At 43.8% G+C, this 18843-nt stretch overlaps 1 protein-coding gene across 1 annotated transcript in view; it reads right to left on the bottom strand.

Moving 5' to 3' along the window:
* Positions 1 to 360: 360 nt before the first annotated feature.
* Positions 361 to 18843, bottom strand: part of LOC142250908 (major histocompatibility complex class I-related protein 1-like) — a 31443-nt gene continuing 12960 nt past the window's right edge. Inside the window, exons 3-7 of the mRNA XM_075323232.1 lie at positions 16978 to 17256; positions 9691 to 9960; positions 9417 to 9515; positions 6729 to 6758; positions 361 to 4416 (exon numbers count right to left, since the gene is read on the bottom strand). Of these exons, the coding sequence (XP_075179347.1) occupies positions 4355 to 4416; positions 6729 to 6758; positions 9417 to 9515; positions 9691 to 9960; positions 16978 to 17256 (740 nt within the window). The 3' untranslated portion in view covers positions 361 to 4354. The remainder of the gene's footprint in view (positions 4417 to 6728; positions 6759 to 9416; positions 9516 to 9690; positions 9961 to 16977; positions 17257 to 18843) is intronic.

Here is an 18843-nt window from a genome sequence, read left to right as displayed (position 1 = left end):
TTACGTGGATTGTTATATCTCCCCCTCTCCCCCATTAAGTGTCCACTTGTGCAATCTGTGTGGAGGACATTCTGCCCTCTATTGAGGAAACATTGGGCCTCCTTATCTAAAGAAGAACTGTCTGTTACCCATAGCAACCAATCACAAAGCAGCTCTTATTTTTTAAACAGCTCTGGGGAAATAAAGGTTGCTATGAGCAACAAAAACAGTTACAGTTTTGATAAATTAGTTTTTTTTAAAAAATTTTTTGCATAATTTGCCTTAGTTTTGACATAAACAGCACAGATTTTTAATACCCTAAGAAAACAATAAAGACTCCCATTGAATGACAGCTGGTAAATGAAAGCAGAAATTCTGGAATAGAAATATAAATATATTTTATTTGTATATGACAGCGCTGTACTTCTTTAATATATAAAAATATATAACACATTTCTAAAATATAAAATTAATGGAATACCTACAGGTTGTGCATGTTTACAAACTTTTAAAGAGGTTGGACACTTAATTTTAACAGGTGTGTTTTGGACATGACTTTGTGGGCACTTTCTATGTGACAGGTTCATCTCCTGAACTGTATTCAAAAAATAGAAAACAATGCAGGTTACAACCCTTTATGTGAGATGTGATCTGACAGTCTCAAAACGTCTTCAATTTGTCATCTACCTTATGCTAACAAACAATTAGTATAGTCAGAAGTATTGGACTGATAGCGGAGGATTGGATGATGCAGCGTTTGAGTGGTATCCATACGACCTTATTCACACGACAGTATTTTGCACCAGTGTTTGCTGCCAAAACCAGGAGTGGAAATTACAGCGAAAATTGTAACCCCATACTCTAGAATGCTCTGCCGCAACATAGACTCTCGCCTACCTTGGAAAACTTCATAAGGAACCCGAAGATCGACCTCTTCTGACAAACCTACAACCTGCCGTAACACTCAGTCCACCATATCGCTGCACGAGCAGCTCTGCCCTCATCTACTGTATCCTCACCCATCCCCCTCACCCCACTATACCGCTGCACGACCAGCTCTACCCTCATCTACTGTACTCTCACCCATCCCCCTCACCCCAATATACTGGTATATGACCAGCTCTGCCCTCACCGACTATGCCGTCACCCATCTCCCTCACCCTACTATACAGCTACATGACCAACTCTGCACTCGTCTACTGTATCCTCACCCATCCCCTGTAGACTGTGAGCCCTCGCGGGCAGGGTCCTCTCTCCTCCTGTAGACTGTGAGCCCTCGTGGGCAGGGTCCTCTCTCATCCTGTAGACTGGAGCCCTTGTGGGCAGGATCCTCTCTCCTCCTGTAGACTGTGAGCCCTCGCGGGCAGGGACCTCTCGCCTCCTGTAGACTGTGAGCCCTCGTGGGCAGGGTCCTCTCTCCTCCTGTAGACTGGAGCCCTCGTGGGCAGGGTCCTCTCTCCTCCTGTAGACTGGAGCCCTCATGGGCAGGGTCCTCTCTCCTCCTGTAGACTGGAGCCCTCGTGGGCAGGGTCCTCTCTCCTCCTGTAGACTGGAGCCCTCGTGGGCAGGGTCCTCTCTCCTCCTGTAGACTGTGAGCCCTCGCGGGCCGGGTCACCTCTCTCCTCCTGTAGACTGGAGCCCTCGTGGGCAGAGACCTCTCTCCTCCTGTAGACTGTGATCCCTCGCAGGCAGGGTCCTCTCTCCTCCTGTAGACTGGAGCCCTTGTGGGCAGGGTCCTCTCTCCTCCTGTAGACTGGAGCCCTCGTGGGCAGGGTCCTCTCTCCTCCTGTAGACTGGAGCCCTCGTGGGCAGGGTCCTCTCTCCTCCTGTAGACTGGAGCCCTCGTGGGCAGGGTCCTCTCTCCTCCTGTAGACTGGAGCCCTCGTGGGCAGGGTCCTCTCTCCTCCTGTAGACTGGAGCCCTCGTGGGCAGGGTCCTCTCTCCTCCTGTAGACTGGAGCCCTCGTGGGCAGGGTCCTCTCTCCTCCTGTAGACTGGAGCCCTCGTGGGTAGGGTCCTCTCTCCTCCTGTAGACTGGAGCCCTCGTGGGCAGGGTCCTCCTGTAGACTGGAGCCCTCATGGGCAGGGTCCTCTCTCCTCCTGTAGACTGGAGCCCTCGTGGGCAGGGTCCTCTCTCCTCCTGTAGACTGTGATCCCTCGCAGGCAGGGTCCTCTCTCCTCCTGTACCTGTCTGTGCCTTGTATTGTTTATGATTATGTATATATATATGTATACCCCTTTCACATATAAAGCGCCATGGAATAAATAGCGCTATAATAATAATACAAACTATAATTGAAAGATTGACACCTGTTCTGGGCTTCAGAGACATTTCTTGTTTTGGCATAGAAATACTGATCAAAAATACTGATGTGTGAATAAAGCCTTATAGCACGCTTGAGTAGGATTGTCTGGAGTACACTGGATATGGATATGTTCAAACTGGCCAGGTTCCGTTGCAGAATTAGCATTATACCACCTGCAAAACAGAAAAATATGACACTTAGGGCTTGTGCGCACGTTGCAGACTTACATGCATTTACACTGTGTATTGCACTGCAGTGTAAATACATGCGTCCTGCGTCCCCTGCACAATCTATGTAGGTTGTGCATGAGACGTGTGCATGTTGCTTTTATGAACGCAGCGATTTGGGTGCTAAAATTTTGACCCAAATCCGTGCGTTCATAAAAGCAGCATGTCAAGTATTTGTGCGTTCTGGATGCAGCTCCCACTCTGTCTATGGAGGGGCAGCAGCCAGAGAGCATGAAATCGGCTTTTTTTTAACAAAAATACTGCATTCATTCTGCAGTGATTTGAAGCGCACATGTGCTGTCAAATCGCTGCAGAATATTCAGCAGTTACGTGCACATGAGTCCTTATGGAGAACACTGTGCAGATTTACTAAGGATATCTAATTTTTTCAAATTTTTCACAGCTTTTCATATTGTTAGATACATTTAGATGGTTTAATCTAACTTTTTATCATCTATTACTTGGCTGACTTTGTGTCAGAAATTTGCAGCAAAATGTTGGGCTTTTAATTTTCTTATGCACAAGCATATTAAACCAGGCTACTTTCTTGCAAAGCCATTCACCAGCATGGGGCTCAGTGGTTAGCACTGTACGGGGGCTCAGTGGTTAGCACTGTACGGGGGCTCAGTGGTTAGCACTTGTTCTTTGCAGTGCTGGCGGTCCTAAGTTTAAATCCCACCAAGGACAAGTATGAAGAGTTGTATGTTCTCCCTGTGTTTGCGTGGGTTTCCGCCGGGTTCCTCCAGGTCTCCAAAAAACAAAACTGATAGGAAATAGTTTGTAAGCTCCATTGGGGAATGTGCTGTCGAGTTAGTGGTGCTGCTATATAAGTGAGCAAAACACATAAATCTGGTCAATTACAGTAAAAACAGCACTCTAAAATGCTTACTAAAGAACTTTCCAGACAGTTTTAGGCTGTGTCCGCACTTTGCGTCGTCCTAGTTGCAGTTCAAAACGCATCCTCTGGCAGAAATTGCTTTTGCCAAAGTTGCTTTTGACCACTGAAACGCAATAAATAGGCATGCGTATTTACCGCGTTTTAGCCGCGTTTTTAGCGCTTTTTACATGCTTTTCCATTGCGTTTAAACAGATGCGTTTTGAACATAAAGACACTGCTAAATAAAGTTTAAACTGTCAAACACAATGAAAAAGGGAAAAAAAGGAACACAAATAGAATTATTTAAATCATAACGAAAATAATTATATTTAATATAATTATAGCGGTTTTATACTATTTATCGCTAAAATAACAATAATTTAATATTTTTCATTACTTTAATTGTCGGACTATGTGTGTGTGTAAAGGGACATATAATTCCATTATTTTGATGTCTGAAACGCATGTGTTTATATACTCCAAAACGCATTGTTTCTGCAGCTAAAAAGCAGGTAAAACGCTGGAATTTTGATTTGTTGCTTTTTTCCACTTCTCATTGACTTCAATGTTAGCAAAACGCAGCCCAAATGGCAAAAACAATTGACGCTTCTTTGAACGCTGAGTTTTTGCCCAAAATTATGCAAATTAAACGCTGCGTTTACAAACACAAAGTGCGGACAAGAAATCACCAATTCCCATAGACTTTGCTGGAAAATCAAAACGCATGCATTTTGGCATGAAAACGCTGCAGTTCAAAACGGATCCAAAACGCAGGTGAAACGCAAGTGAAAACGGAAAGTGCTTAGTCTCTAGATTCAGTGGTTCAAGCCATAAACTCTTGGAGCCGGACATGACATAGTAGTGATCAGTGATGTGGAGCAGGATCCAATTCATTAGGTTCCATTCCTGCTATGATGCTATGGGGCTTCTTAGACGCATGTAAAATTAATTTAGCTAAACTTTTTTTCACAATGCCACAGAGCGTGTTTTCTTTCGTATGTCGATGAACGACTCTTCTGTATCGTTACCTAAAAAAGTAAAATACAGAACATGAATACATAATGTCAAGCTTTAACCCTTCACAAGCATTCACATAAAATTATGTTTAATATTAGCAACAAAAATGTAATAAATTACTTGTATATTTTTATCAAAACCTCTCACATCTCCATGATTATCTATTGCATACCAAAAAACTAATAAAGTCTGTGGAAAAATGGAGAACAGTTGACTTAGGCTGAGGTCACAGCATAGAGAATCGGACGCGATATGCTAAAGACTCTGCTGCGATCGTGAGCCGAGCGTCGTCTGCTGCGAGCGTGAGCCGAGCGTCGTCTGCTGCGAGCGTGTTCTGAGCGTCTCCTGCGAGCGTGAGCCGAGCGTCGTTTGCTGCGAGCGTGTTCTGAGCGTCTCCTGCGAGCGTGAGCCGAGTGTCGATTGCTGCGAGCGTGAGCCGAGCGTCGTCTGCTGCGAGCGTGAGCCGAGCGTCGTCTGCTGCGAGCGTGAGCCGAGCGTCGTCTGCTGCGAGCGTGAGCCGAGCGTCGTCTGCTGCGAGCGTGAGCCGAGCGTGGTCTGCTGCGAGCGTGAGCCGAGCGTCGTCTGCTGCGAGCGTGAGCCGAGCGTCGTCTGCTGCGAGCGTGAGCCGAGCGTCGTCTGCTGCGAGCGTGAGCCGAGCGTCGTCTGCTGCGAGCGTGAGCCGAGCGTGGTCTGCTGCGAGCGTGAGCCGAGCGTCGTCTGCTGCGAGCGTGAGCCGAGCATCCATTGCTGCGAGGATGAGCCTAGTGTCATCTGCTATGAGTGTCATCTTTCTTTGTGAGTGTTTTACTGCTCAATATAAAAAAACAACACTTTTTATAGATGAATATTGGCTTAGTTCCGACTGCGGCTATTAACTCTTTGGAAGCTGCTGACAGTCTCTAACAGCAGTATGTAAACGTTGTAACAGCTGATGAGGTACTTTCATAGCCGGGGGCCTTTCGCCATCTTGGTCCTCCTCTGAAACTCAGCTATATACAAAAAAAAAAAGTTTAAAAAATATATAAAAACTGTAATTATTTGAACCATCCTCCTTTTTCCCACATACAATATATAAAAATAAACATATGTGGTATCTCCACATTTATAAAATCCGCGATCTGTCAAAATATAAAATATAACCCGTTATGGGAAAAAAAAAAAACTGAGGAATTGCGATTTTTGGTCACCACACCTCCCTAAAAAAAAAAAAAAAATATATACAATAAAAAGTGATCAAAAAGTCACATTTTCATTTTCAATGAAAACATCAGGTCACCGTGCAAAAAAAAAAACAAGCCTTCACCGAGCTCCATTAATAGAAAAATAAAAACATTACGGGTCACAGAAAATGGCGAACCAAATCTCTCTTTTTTTTTTTTTTTACAAACTTCAGAATTTTTTTCACCACTTACATAAAAAAACAAAACAAAAAACATATGCAACTTGTCATTGTCACAACCGGACCGACCAATAGAATCAGAGATTCTGAGGTTCAATGAGCTCCATAAAATTAAAACTAAAAAACTAATGTATGAATTAGAAGGTTTTCACCATTTCACCGCACTTGGAATTATATGGTAAAATGAAAGGCGTCATTCAAAAGTACAACTTGTCCTGCACAAAACCCAACAAGTCCTCATAAGACAAGGAGGACAGAAAAGTAAATAAAAAAGTTATGGTTTTTAGAAGAAGGGGAGGAAAAAATGAAAAGACAAAAAACAGATTGACTCAGCTTCACCGAGCAGCGCATGTCCACGGCAGCCCATCAGATTCATCAAAACTGCTGGAGCTTTGTACACCACTAATGCCTAATGCCGTCCAGTCCGTGTAGTTCTGCGCACCGCACAGAGGCGCCCACCACTCGAGATGCTGCTCACTTAGTTTTTTTGGCATCTTCTATTTCAGAAGGACTTTGTAACGTGATTATCAGCTAATATTGATGAACTGGTCCCATAATTCCTTCACTTTCAGGAAATCTGAGTATACATTAGTAGCAATACATTGACATATGCCCTATCTTTGGTATTCAAGCATCTAAGGAGTGTGTAAAAAGGTCATTGTAATGGAAGGAGGAGGAGGTGAGCTGTGATATCTCCTATTGTGAGTGATGGATTTTCTATTATCTACTGTATATATAAATGTCATCTGGAAATAGTCATGCAGGCTATGCTGAAATCAGTGATGTCCTGCACAGAGTCTGGAGATTGCACCATATACACCAGTCACAGCTGCCACTACTGTCCTCTCTATACACTCCTCGCTATTACAGGGCATTAATCACAACCAGTGATGTCTTGCACAGTCACATACACACAATACTCACTGCTGGGATCCTTAAAGTGGAGTTTCTTTTCTGCAATAAGAAGAGAAGATAATTTTATCATGCAGTCCATCTTCACTCCATTATCACTGTTTACATGAAATATTACAGAAGCATGATGGACGGTGTGCACCAGTTATAGACACTTGTGTTATGTAAGGCCACACTCGTCCGATAAAAGTCGGCATATCTATTACTGGATTTGGAGGGATGTGCTGATAATGTAGTATAAGAACACCCGAATGTCACAAGCTCTTCCTATAATGATCAACATGCAATAGAAAAAAACAACGCTCTCTGGAGTAAGAAACAAGGAGCAGAGGTCCAGGTCACTGCCCACCTCCGGCAGCCATGCTGCAGGCACAAAGGGATTCTGCCGCCAAATCCCAGGACCTCACTCCAAGGGAGCAACAGTCAGAAAATGGGAGGAACAATAGAGACTCACAGAGGAAACACCGGGCTGATGAATGCTGAACTCGAGCTCAGGTGAATGGCAAAGGAACCGCAATTCACCAGACAATCAATGAAAATTAGCGCATGGACTTTACCAGCAAAAGTAACAAGTTTCTACCTCAGCTCGAGGTCTTCATCAGGCTCTTATCCTGGATCTCAAGCTGAGAAAATATACTGCGTTTGTGTTAATAAAGTCCATGTGCTAATTTGTAAGCACACAAACATATATGGTACATTGCCTTGCGAAAGTATTCCCCCCCTCTTTTTTACCTATTTTGTTACATTTCAACCTGTGTGTAAAAATTTTTGTAATCCAAGTTGTGTGTGATGCATCAGCACTAACTAGTCTAAGCTGGGGAAGTGAAGTGAGAAAAATGTAAGCAAAAATTAAGTGTATAATTCTTTCTTTAAGGTAAAACTTTTTTTTAAAACAGGCAGGGAAATGTTTTACCTCACAGAAACAAATCAGCTGTGATCCTGTGCTGTAATGTTTATATACTTTTATTTTTTTACTCCCCCCTCCCCCATCCCAGGAGATGTGGTATGACCAGACTATATCCCTCTACGGTCAGACACGGCCATTAGGCTATGTTCGCACGTTGCGTTTTTTACCGCGTTTCCGCAGCGTTTTTAGCGGCAGCGTTTTTGCGCTAAAACGCATGCGTTTTTGTTTTCCAGCAAAGTCTATGGGAAAAGCAGAAATCCTGTCTGCACTTTTCTTTTTTTTCTGCATCGTTTAATTTCCATATTTTGGGTCAAAAACCATGCTGAAAAAGAAGCAGCATGTCAGTTGTTTTTGCCATTTCTGCAGCATTTCCTTAACATTGGAGTCAATGAGAAATAGCAATATGCAACCAAAAGCACAATTCCTCCGTTTTTCATGCTTTTTACCTGCTTTTCCACTGCGTTTTTGGCTCCAAAAACGCATGCTTTTCTGGCCAAAAATTAAAGGGTTCTAATGTTCCTTTACACACACACAATAACCGAAAATTTAAATTCTAAAAAATAATAAACTTTACCTATTTTCCAGTTAAAATGTGCATAACCACTATTATTTCATTAAAATTGATAATTTTTCATATAGTTTTATTAAAAGTTAATTTTATACTTTTTTCTCTTTTTTCATTCTTTTTGACTATTTCAACTTTATTTCTCAGTGTCTTGATCTACAAAACGCATCTGCAGAAACGCAGGTGAAAACGCAGGTAAAAAGCGCTGAAAACGCACTAAAAACGCGGTAAAAACGCATGCGTTTTTAGCGCTGAAAAATGGCCAAAAGCCATTTGGTTAAAAACCAAGGGAAGGAAAACATGCAGAATAAACTGCAGGTACTCCGACGCAACGTGCGGACATAGCCTTACACAGCACACAGCAGGGACACATATATAAGATTATCTCAGCACAGGAACATTTTATATAACATCCAATTGTGGAAATTATTATTATTCCAAGATCTATTGATTAAAATAAACTTTAAAATGAAAACCCCTTTAAGTGCAGCGGTCACTAGCACCACAAGGTGTGTCCTCTGTGAGCCTTCTGGAATTATTCCTTTTGTTTTCTCAAAATGATAAGCGTGCACGCTCACCCGATATTTAGAGTGGGAGAGACTGTGCTATCATGTCGGGGAATAAAAGCACCATTTTTTTCTTTATATATTTTATGAATTTTACTGGTTATTGTGGGTTAATATCAGAAATAGAAAACTTGATATACTAAAAAGATAAATAAAGAGCCAAAAATAACCCTTTTATACCCAATATATACAGTAAACTATTCCAGTGTTTTTTATGATCATCAGCATGGAGAACTTATTTATAAATTGATATTCAGTATATTTCTGTATTCCAAATCCATTATTACTCTTGTACTGACTATATACTATATCCTAGGAGGACTCATACACTCATCCACCCTGATGGCAGAGATCGGTTATACATCGCTCTGGATTGATGGACATCTCCAGCGCTGATCTATGGAGATCACGACAACAGGACGAGGCTGGAGATCTGCAGCTCTAATGTCCGGTCCTGATAACAGAGAGCAGCAGAGGAGCGCACCAGAGAAATGTGCCGGATTATCAGGCCACTGCTGTAATAACTATGGTGTTGGTAATGTAGTGGTGAATGTCACTGTATTAGGGGCAGGTAATTGATTGACAGTTTCTTGGGTCTTGATTCCTGGTGGAAATGGTGTCTAATTCTAGAAGAGAAGATGCTGTGGATTCTTGATACTTACTTTTATATAGGAGAAAACTACAAACGGCAATAGAAGGAGTGATGACCCCTATAGAGATGGCCGAGGCTATGATCCAGACGACTCTGGAAATCTTTGGTTCTGGTTTGAAAACAAGAAAATAATTTTTAGCTGCGGATTATACTGAGAGCAATGTATCACTGACATTGGTCTCCTCTGTAGTGATGACCTTTGTGCAGTGTCATCAGCTGATTTTATTAAAATTGGAAAATTAATCCTGTTTATGAGTAATCTGCGCAGTACAGACACTACTCACCCCACACGATGTTCAGCGGCTCCTCCAGGCTGCTGTGATCCACATTACAGGAGTATCTGTCGCCCTCTTTGGGGGTCACCTCCGCACTGACCCTGATCTGATATGTGCCGTCAGGATTAGGGAGGACGTGTGTGGTCTCATATGAGTGAACCTCGTCCTCCCCGTTCATCCACCTCACATCCACAGCTCGGGGGTGAAATCCGTACACCTGACAGTGAAGCTTCATGGTGTCTCCTTTCTCCTGACCGGACACTTTCACCCGGGGCCGAACTGAGAGGGAAGAAGAAAAGAGACATGAGTCCGTGCACCACAGATCTGACCTGTCCTCCTGTCTATGCAGAACCCAATGTACTGTGTACTAGGCTAAGGAGACCCCTGGGCTTATCGTGTATAATATGAATTAAAGGTTCTACCATCCACTGATCCCACTAACCTGCATCCATTTGTTCACAATGGATCACATTTATTATAGATTTATTCATTTTACCAGAAATGGCACAGGTTACAAGTAGTCATGGGTGGTCCCGGACTGTAAATGTCCGGATCCGTGTGGTTTCAAATGTACCTGAGTGCTGGGCCTGGAATTCTCAGGGAATTAAGCCTAATGATCCAGATCTGGCACTTGGGAAATAGAAAAAAATAATAGACCCTCTGCATTAGTAATCTAGGGCTTAGTGGCAGCTGTGAGCTGACATTAATCCCTTAATACCCGTTTGCCACAACACCAGAGCAATCGTGAAGAGCTGGGTAAAGTGCCAGCATTGTCACGTCTAATGAATATGACAATCCTGGGCAGCTGCAGGCTGCTATTTTTAGGCTGTGGGTGGTCCAATAACTAAGGGGCTCCCCAGCCTGATAATACCAGCCACCAGCTATCGGGCTTTATCATGGCTGGGTATCAAAATTTTGGGGGACTACACTCCGTTTTTTTAAAATTATGTATTTAAATAATTAAAAAAACAAAAGCCACATGCGGTTCCTGTTATTTTTATACAGAACCAAAACAAGCGCATGGCTGGGGGCTGCAGCCTGTAGCTGTATGCTTTATCTGTGCTGGGTATCATAATACGGGGGGGCCCTACACCGAATTTTTTGTTTATTTTTATACCACGATTGACGCACACAGATTGGAAGCAGTCAGCTGACATGTTGTCACTCAGGGTGGAGGCGCGTCTGACTGCAACCAATCACAGACGCAGTTGGGTGTGGAAAACTGTGCACATGCAATGAAGGTAATGAGCTGCCCTGGAAGTGAATGAGCAGCCACGGGAGTAGTTACAGCCATGCTGGAGACTCGGTAAGTACAACGCACTGGTTCCTATCCCCCTTATCCCTTCTACCACCATTTTTAATTGCAGGAGTCTAGTCCCCATAGACTTATATGGGGACCAGAATCCGGCCAGATATCCAGGATCAATCCCGGACTGGAACCTGATTTTTTTGGTTATCTGTGGGTTAGTTCTTTGGGACTTTTTACTGGTGTTTTCTCATTTCCTGAGGTTTTTTTGAAGAGTTTGCCTGGCAGCCAAAACTGTCAAAAAACTCATGAAATGGCAGAAAAAAATGAGACAAAAGACCCTTCAGGAAAATAACAGCACAGTTTCCAGAAGCATCTTCTACTTAAAGAACTTGTTGGGTTCGCCTGAATTTAAGATGTCGTGTGCACAGAGCTTTTGTTACAATCATTTTGGCTGTTTTTCCTGAAGCGGTTTTTCCATCTTTAGATTGGACAGTGATTTTTGGAGAGTTTTAAATCAGAAGTCGCTATAAAAAACCTGATGTGCGCTTTCTTTTTTCCCATAAGGCGTTTTTCAAAACCTGAAATGTAAAAAATGTTCAAAAGACCAAACATACGAACGACAAAGTGGATTTGCAAAACGAACGAATGCAATGAATCTTTCACATGGTTTTTATTTGATTTTTGAGACTTTTTCAGAGCGGTAAAAAAACCTCTTTAAAAACCTTCAGGTGCACATACCATTAACCTTTATTATTTTTATAGGAGAAGTAACAATATTGGAAGAATATCATACAATTGTGTCCTACACTTTTCCTTTATGGGGGTGACATCATGATATCATAGAAGACCGTACAGATAGTGACAGAATATATAGCATATACACTCTTCATTACTGGTTGTGAGACCCTTGAAATTGTTCCAGAAGATTAAAAATTTCTCACAGAAAATTATTGCAATTACATGTTTTGCTATATATGTTTAGTTCCTTTGCGTATTGGAACAACATAGAAAAAAAAAAAACAGAGAAAGAAAAAGGTAAATTTCACACAAAACCCCAAAAATGTACCCGCCAAAATTGTTGGCACCTTTCTACAAATGTGGGTAAACAACTTTATTTCAAGCATGTGATGCTTATTCAAACTCACCTATGGAAAATAACAGGTGTGGGCAATATGAAAATCACACCTGACACCAGATAAAAAGGGAAGAAGTTGACTTAATCTTTACACTGTGTGTCTGTGTGTGCGCCGCACTAAAGATGGAGAACAGAAAGAGGAGATAAGAACTGTATGAAGGCTTCATAACCAAAATTGTTGAAAAGTATCAACAATCTCAAGGTTACAAGTCCATCTCCAGAGATCTTGATGTTCCTTTGTCCATGATGCGCAGCATAATCAAGAAGTTTACAACACACGGCTCTGTAGCTAATCTCCCTAGATGTGGACGGCTGAAAAGAAATTGATGAAAAGTTGTAACGCAGGATAGTCTGGATGGTGGATAAGCACCAATCAAGCTGCAAAGAAATGCAACCTGTCCTGCAGGCTCAGGGAACATCAGTGTCAGGGCGAACTATCCATTCACATTTGAATGAAACAAAGAGCTAGAGGAAGAGACCCAGGAGGACCCCACTGCTGACACAGAGACACAAAAAAGCTTTACTGCACCTTGCCAGAAATGTACATGAGTAACCAAAATCGGGAAAGTGTCTTGTGGACAGATGAGACCACGATAGAGCTTTTTGGTAAAGCCCATCATTCTACTGTTTACCGAAAACAGAATGAAGCCTATAAAGAAAAATGAACACAGCACCTACAGTCACACATGGTGGAGGTCAGAGACGGTTTGGGGTTGTTTTGCTGCCTCTGGCACTGGGGGCCTTAATTGCGTGCAAGACATCATGAAATCTGAAGATTACCAAAGGATTTTGGATGGCAATGTAGTGCCCAGTGTCAGAAAGCTGGGTTTGTGTCCTAAGTCAGGGGTCTTCTAGCAGGACTGTGACCCCAAACACTTCAAGAAGCCCCCAGAAATGGATGGAAAGTCCTGGAGAGTTCTGAAGTGGCAGCAATGAGTCCAGATCTAAATCCCATCGGAGAGATCTTAAAATTGCTGTTGGGAGAAGATGCCTTTAAATATGAGAGACCTGGGGCAGTGAGTAAGAAATTCCAGGTGAAAGAAGTAAAGGCTGCTTTACACGGTACGATCGATTTCCCGCCCCCGTCCTTTTTGCGTCACGGGCAAATCGCTGCCCGTGTCACACAAAATCGGTAACCCCCGTCACACGTACTTACCTCTCGTCCGACCTCGCTGTGGGCGGCGAACGTCCACTTCCTGGAGTGTGAGGGCCGCTCGGCGTCACAGCGACGTCACACGGCCGCCGGCCAATAGAAGCGGAGGGGCGGAGATGATCGGGATGTAAACATCCCGCCCACCTCCTTCCTTCCGCATTGCCGGCGGGAGCCGCGGGTCGCAGGTGAGCAATGTTCATCGTTCCCGGGGTGTCACACGGAGCGACGTGTGCTGCCCCGGGAACGATGAACAATTAAATTAAACGATATTATGAAACCTAGCGACCAGTACATGACTCACGATTTGTGAGCGATACTGCGTCGCTAGGAGGTGTCACACAGGCCTACGTTGCAAGCGATGCCGGATGTGCGTCACAAAAACCGTGACCCCGACGATGCATCGCACGATAGATCGTCTGGTGTAAAGCAGCCTTAAGTAGCTTGTGGATGGTTATAGGAAGCGATTGATTGCAGTTATTTATTCCAAAGTTAAAGGATGTGCAACCAAATATTAATTTTAGGGGAACAAGAATTTTGTCTGGCCCATTTTTGAAGTTTTGTGTGAAATTATGTCCAATTTGACTTTTTTTCCCTACTTTTTTTTTTTTTGCATTGTTCCAATACACACAAAGGAAATAAACATGTGTAGAACAAAAAGTGTGTAATTGTAATAATTTCTGAGAGTAATACTTCAGTTTCTGGAACAATTTCAAGGGTGCCAACACTTTCAGCCATGACTGTATATGACATAAAACATGGACTTTCACCCACCATTTAACTTGTTTGTGAAACATAAAATAAAATCTAAAAAGTCTATTAATTGAAAATAAAATACACATACAGTATCACCCACTCTATAAAAAAAATAGTATAATGAGGCAGTGTGCACGTTATCATTCCATATATCCCATTATTGGCCAGCATAGGGGGCCAAGGACAAAGTGGCTCTAGAAGAAGCACGCGGTGCGGTGAACTTGCTATACGTGTCAGATGTTCTCTCTTTGCATCAGTCATTACAAAACAAACTGTAAGTAATGCAGACGTCTGATCCTGCAGGTACCAGCAGTAAAGAATAAGGGCAAGAACCAAAGGAGGTCGTTCAATTGTGGAACAATCCTTTATTGACCCGGCCATTATGGACAACTCAGAATATCTTTATTTGTGACTGAGAAATTTAAAGGGATTGTCTGCTGATTTTATACTGATGACCTATCATCAGGAGAGGCCATTAAATCTAGATTGGTAGGGGTTCGGCATTTGAATAAAACCTCATTTGCAGAACGCAGGAGTGGCCATTATAAGTGTTTGCAGCTGTTCCAGCTCGTTTCGCTGCCTGTTCCAGCTCGTTTCGCTGCCGCCTTTGCTGGTAACAGCTGATCTGACTCTGATGACTAATCCTAATGATAGATCATCAGTATCAAAGTTTTTGTGATCAGTCTTTGCAAGGTCTTATGTTTGTGGGTAAAAGTTGGACTTTCGATATGTTCCATTCCAATTTACATATATTGTATTTACCATTTGATTATTCAATTTAGTTTTATGGTACTAACCAAACACCATTCCAGTATTTGTTTCATTTTTTTTTTGTACCCAATTTAACATTGACTCAAATAATGTATGTACAGTATAATGTATATATACTGTATTTTTTTAATTAGTAGTGATAGTACTGGTAGTAGTGGGGATCACCAAACTAAGGGGAACGGCAGAGCGGTGCGATGCAGAGCTGACAGTGTTAACTGCAGAGTTCCTTCCAAACAGCAGTAACAATGTTCTTTGCAGATAAATCAGTCATTGGTTATAAAATGGTTAAAGGGTTCCCAAACTTAAAAAAAAAAGTTTTAATATGTCTTATACACCATTTTGATGAGTGATGGTTCAAACCTTAACACCTCCCCTCCGAATGCTCAGAGAATGGGGCACAAGAGGGCAGATTATCCTTGTGTGGGCAGATTGGTGTAAGGGGCTCAGTCTAAAGGCCGCTTTACACGCAGCAACATCGCTAGCGATCGCATCCGCCCCCGTCGTGCATGCGTTACAGGCAAATCGCTGCCCGTGGTGAACAATATCACTAGTACGCGTCACACCAACTTACCTTCCTAACGACGTCGCTGTGGCCGGCGAGCAAACTATTTTGTAAGGGGGAGGTTCGTGCGGCGTCACAGCAACGTCACACAGTGGGACACCAATAGAAGCGGAGGGGCGGAGAGCAGCCGCATTCATGTCACTCCCACCTCGCTGCTGGAGGACGCAGGAACGCTGTTGTTCGTCGTTCCAAGGGGTGTCACACGTAGCGATGTGTGCTGCCTCAGGAACGACCAACAACCTGCGTCCCAGAAGATCAACGATATTGGGAAAATGAACGACGTGTCAACGATCAACGATTTTGTGAGTATTTGGGATCGTTAGCGGTCGCTCGTAAGTGTCACACGCAACAACATCGCTAACTAGGCCGGATGTGCATCACAAATTCTGTGACCCCAGCAATATCTCGTTAGCGATGTCGTTGCGTGTAACGGGGCCTTAAGGGTCCGTCCACCTGATGAAATATCGAGTACTTCTGCCCTTCCTATTTCGGGGTCTCTTCTTTACTTCTTGCACAATGCCAGTCAGGATGACACGTCATTTATGTCACATAGGGGCTTACTGCTGACTAGTGGTGGGTGGACCAGGACTGTAAAAGTCCAGATCTGTGTGGTTTCAAAAGTATCCGGGTGCCGAACCCAGACCGAGTTCTTAGGGAACCCCAGCTAATGATCGGGATCTGGCATCTCGGAAAATAAAAAAAATAAAGGAGAAATAGAAATAAAGCAAGCGCGCGATGCTTATTGAGACTCCGGCAGAGCTGTAACTGCTTCCGGGCCACTCACTCTTCTTCCGGAGCCACTTATTAGCCTCATACAGATTCACTGCTTCCCCTGCCCACCGGCAGTCCTGGCGTCTGTGATTGGTTGCAGTCAGACGTGCACCCAGCTTGAGTGACCGTATCTGACTGCAACCAATCACAGTCACAGACCCTGTCTGCATGTCTATATCGTCGTATAAAAATAGATGGGTGTGGTATCCCCCCATATTATGATACCCAGCACAGATAAAGTCCACGGCTATGGGCTGCAGTCCACAGCAGTGCGCTTATCTTGGCTGTGTATAAGAGGAACCGCATGCTGTTTTTTTTTCTTTTCTAATTATTTAAATAAATAATTTAAAAAAAAACCAGCATACAGTCCCCCCATTTTTGATACCCAACCATGATAAAGCCAACAGCTGGGGCCTGGTATTCTCAGGCTGGGGAGACCCATGCTTATTGGTATCCCCCAGCCTAAAAATAGTAGCCTGCAGCTGCCCAGATTGTCGCATCCATTAGATGTGACAATCCCAGAACTTTACCCAGCTTTTCCCAATTGCCCTAGTGCGGTAGCTCAGATCCAGCGCTGCTCCATCTTTTAATAGTGGCTGCTGTCAGGGACTGTACATTCGCCTCCTACTAATCTGAATGAGAGGCGAATGTGTAGTACCCGGCCGAGGCCACTATTTGAAGACACGCCGGAGCTGAGCATTTCCAGCTGTCTGCTGCCACCACCGAGACCGACAACAGCTGATCAGTGGGGGTGTGGGGTGTCGGACCCTGGCTGATCAGACACTCATGACCTATCCTGAGGATAGGCAATCAGTCTAAAAGTAGTGGACAACCTCTTTAATGTAACATAATTTAGACAAGACAGAATGATTGCGGTGTAATATCACGTGCTATGACGGTACCTCTCCTCTCCAGAGCTTCCCTTCCACACTCGATGTATTCCTTCAGAGCGCTGATACATTCATCCTCTAGATAATGTTTGGTCCTCTCCCCCGCTTGTATGTCTGGATTGTTGACTCTCTGTGTGGTAATCTGAGCCTCGGCCATGGTGGGGACGTACATCCACGTGTGCGTATCCAGGGCCAAGAACTCTCTGCCATCATATCCGTGCTGCTCGTACCCCCTGATGAAGCCGTCATCTCTCAGCTCACAGCCGTACATCTGTTGATAGATATGGAAACCTGCAGACAAGACAGTAACATATTACATATCACACAAGCTGATTGGTTATTATTAGTTACAATTAAAGCTTCTCTGTCTGAAGACCATCTGTATATGCCTGTATATTATGCCTGTGAAGGAGGGAAGGGAAAGTCCTCTCATAGACATCAGTGCAGCCTGTGCCTCACTGTTAGTGTTTCTGCTTTCTATACCACAGGTCCTGAATGTAGGCTCCAATAATGAGAAGGTACAAAGAAATGGCTGAGAATTAATCATCTTCATAGAGGTTTCCCCACACTCACTATCAGAGTGCCAGAGGCCCAAACGTTCTGTGTCACACGTGATGTAAGAACACACAGGAGATAAATGATGAGCAGAGAGTAAGGCTGGGTTCAGACATAGCGACAGCGACAACGACGTCGCTGTTACGTCACCATTTTCTGTGACGCACCAGCGACCTTGTAAGTCGCTGTTATGATTGCTGCTTAGCTGTCAAACACAGCGACGCAGCAGCGATCATAACTTCGCTACATGTGCAGAGAGCAGGGAGCCGCGCACACTGCTTAGCACTGGCTCCCTGCTCTTCTAGCTACAGTACACATCGGGTTAATTAACCTGATGTGTACTGCAGCTACATGTGCAGAGAGCAGGAGCCGGCACTGGCAGCGTGAGAGCGGCGGAGGCTAGTAACGAAGGTAAATATCGGGTAACCACCTTGGTTACCCGATGTTTACCCTGGTTACAGCTTACCGCAGCTGCCAGATGCCGGCTCCTGCTCTCAGCTCGCTTCATTTCGTCGCTCTCTAAAAAAAACGAACCAGGGCTGTGTGTAACGAGCAGCGATATCACAGCAGGGGCCAGATCGCTGCTCAGTGTCACACACAGCGAGATCGCTGATGAGGTCACTGTTGCGTCACCAAAACCGTGACGTAGCAGCGATTTTGGTAGCGATCTCGCTATGTGTGAAGCACCCCTTAGGCCCCGACATCTGGCTCCAGCCATGCCTCATCCTACGTGTCAGACAGGCAGGGAGCTGAGATATTGGCAGCTGTATGCAAATTTCTAAACAAGACAAACTTTCCTGTCATACTCCTCACCACATACTGTAGTTGAAAAAAGACCTTGGTCCATCAAATTCAACCTTCCTCCACCAATTATATATATCTATAACCCACAATGTTGTGTAGTGAGGAAATCATCCAGCCCAGATATAAAAGCTGTTATAGTATCTGCCATTACTACCTCTTGTGGTCGGCATTCCACAGTCTGACTGCTCTAACTGCAAAGAACCCTTTCCTATTTAGCTGTCGGAATCGCTTTTCTTCCACTCGCAGTGAGTGCCCCCTGGTCCTTAGTATTGGCTTTTGAAGGAATAAGTCATGTGCCCGTCCTTTATATTGACCACACATGTATTTATACATATAAATGAGATCTCCTCTGAGACGTCTTTTTTTCTAAACTGAACAAACCCTCCATTCTTTGCAATAATCTAGTTGATCGCCTTTGAACTGACTCTAACTTCTAAATATCCTTTTTTAAAATGTGGAGCCCAAAACTGGATCCCATATTCTAGATGTGGTCTTACAAGGGATTTATAGAGGGGTAAC

Source organism: Anomaloglossus baeobatrachus, chromosome 9, assembly GCF_048569485.1.
Source record: "Anomaloglossus baeobatrachus isolate aAnoBae1 chromosome 9, aAnoBae1.hap1, whole genome shotgun sequence".
In the NCBI taxonomy this organism is placed as follows: Eukaryota; Metazoa; Chordata; class Amphibia; order Anura; family Aromobatidae; genus Anomaloglossus; species Anomaloglossus baeobatrachus.
This window is presented reverse-complemented; position numbering and strand designations above follow the sequence as displayed.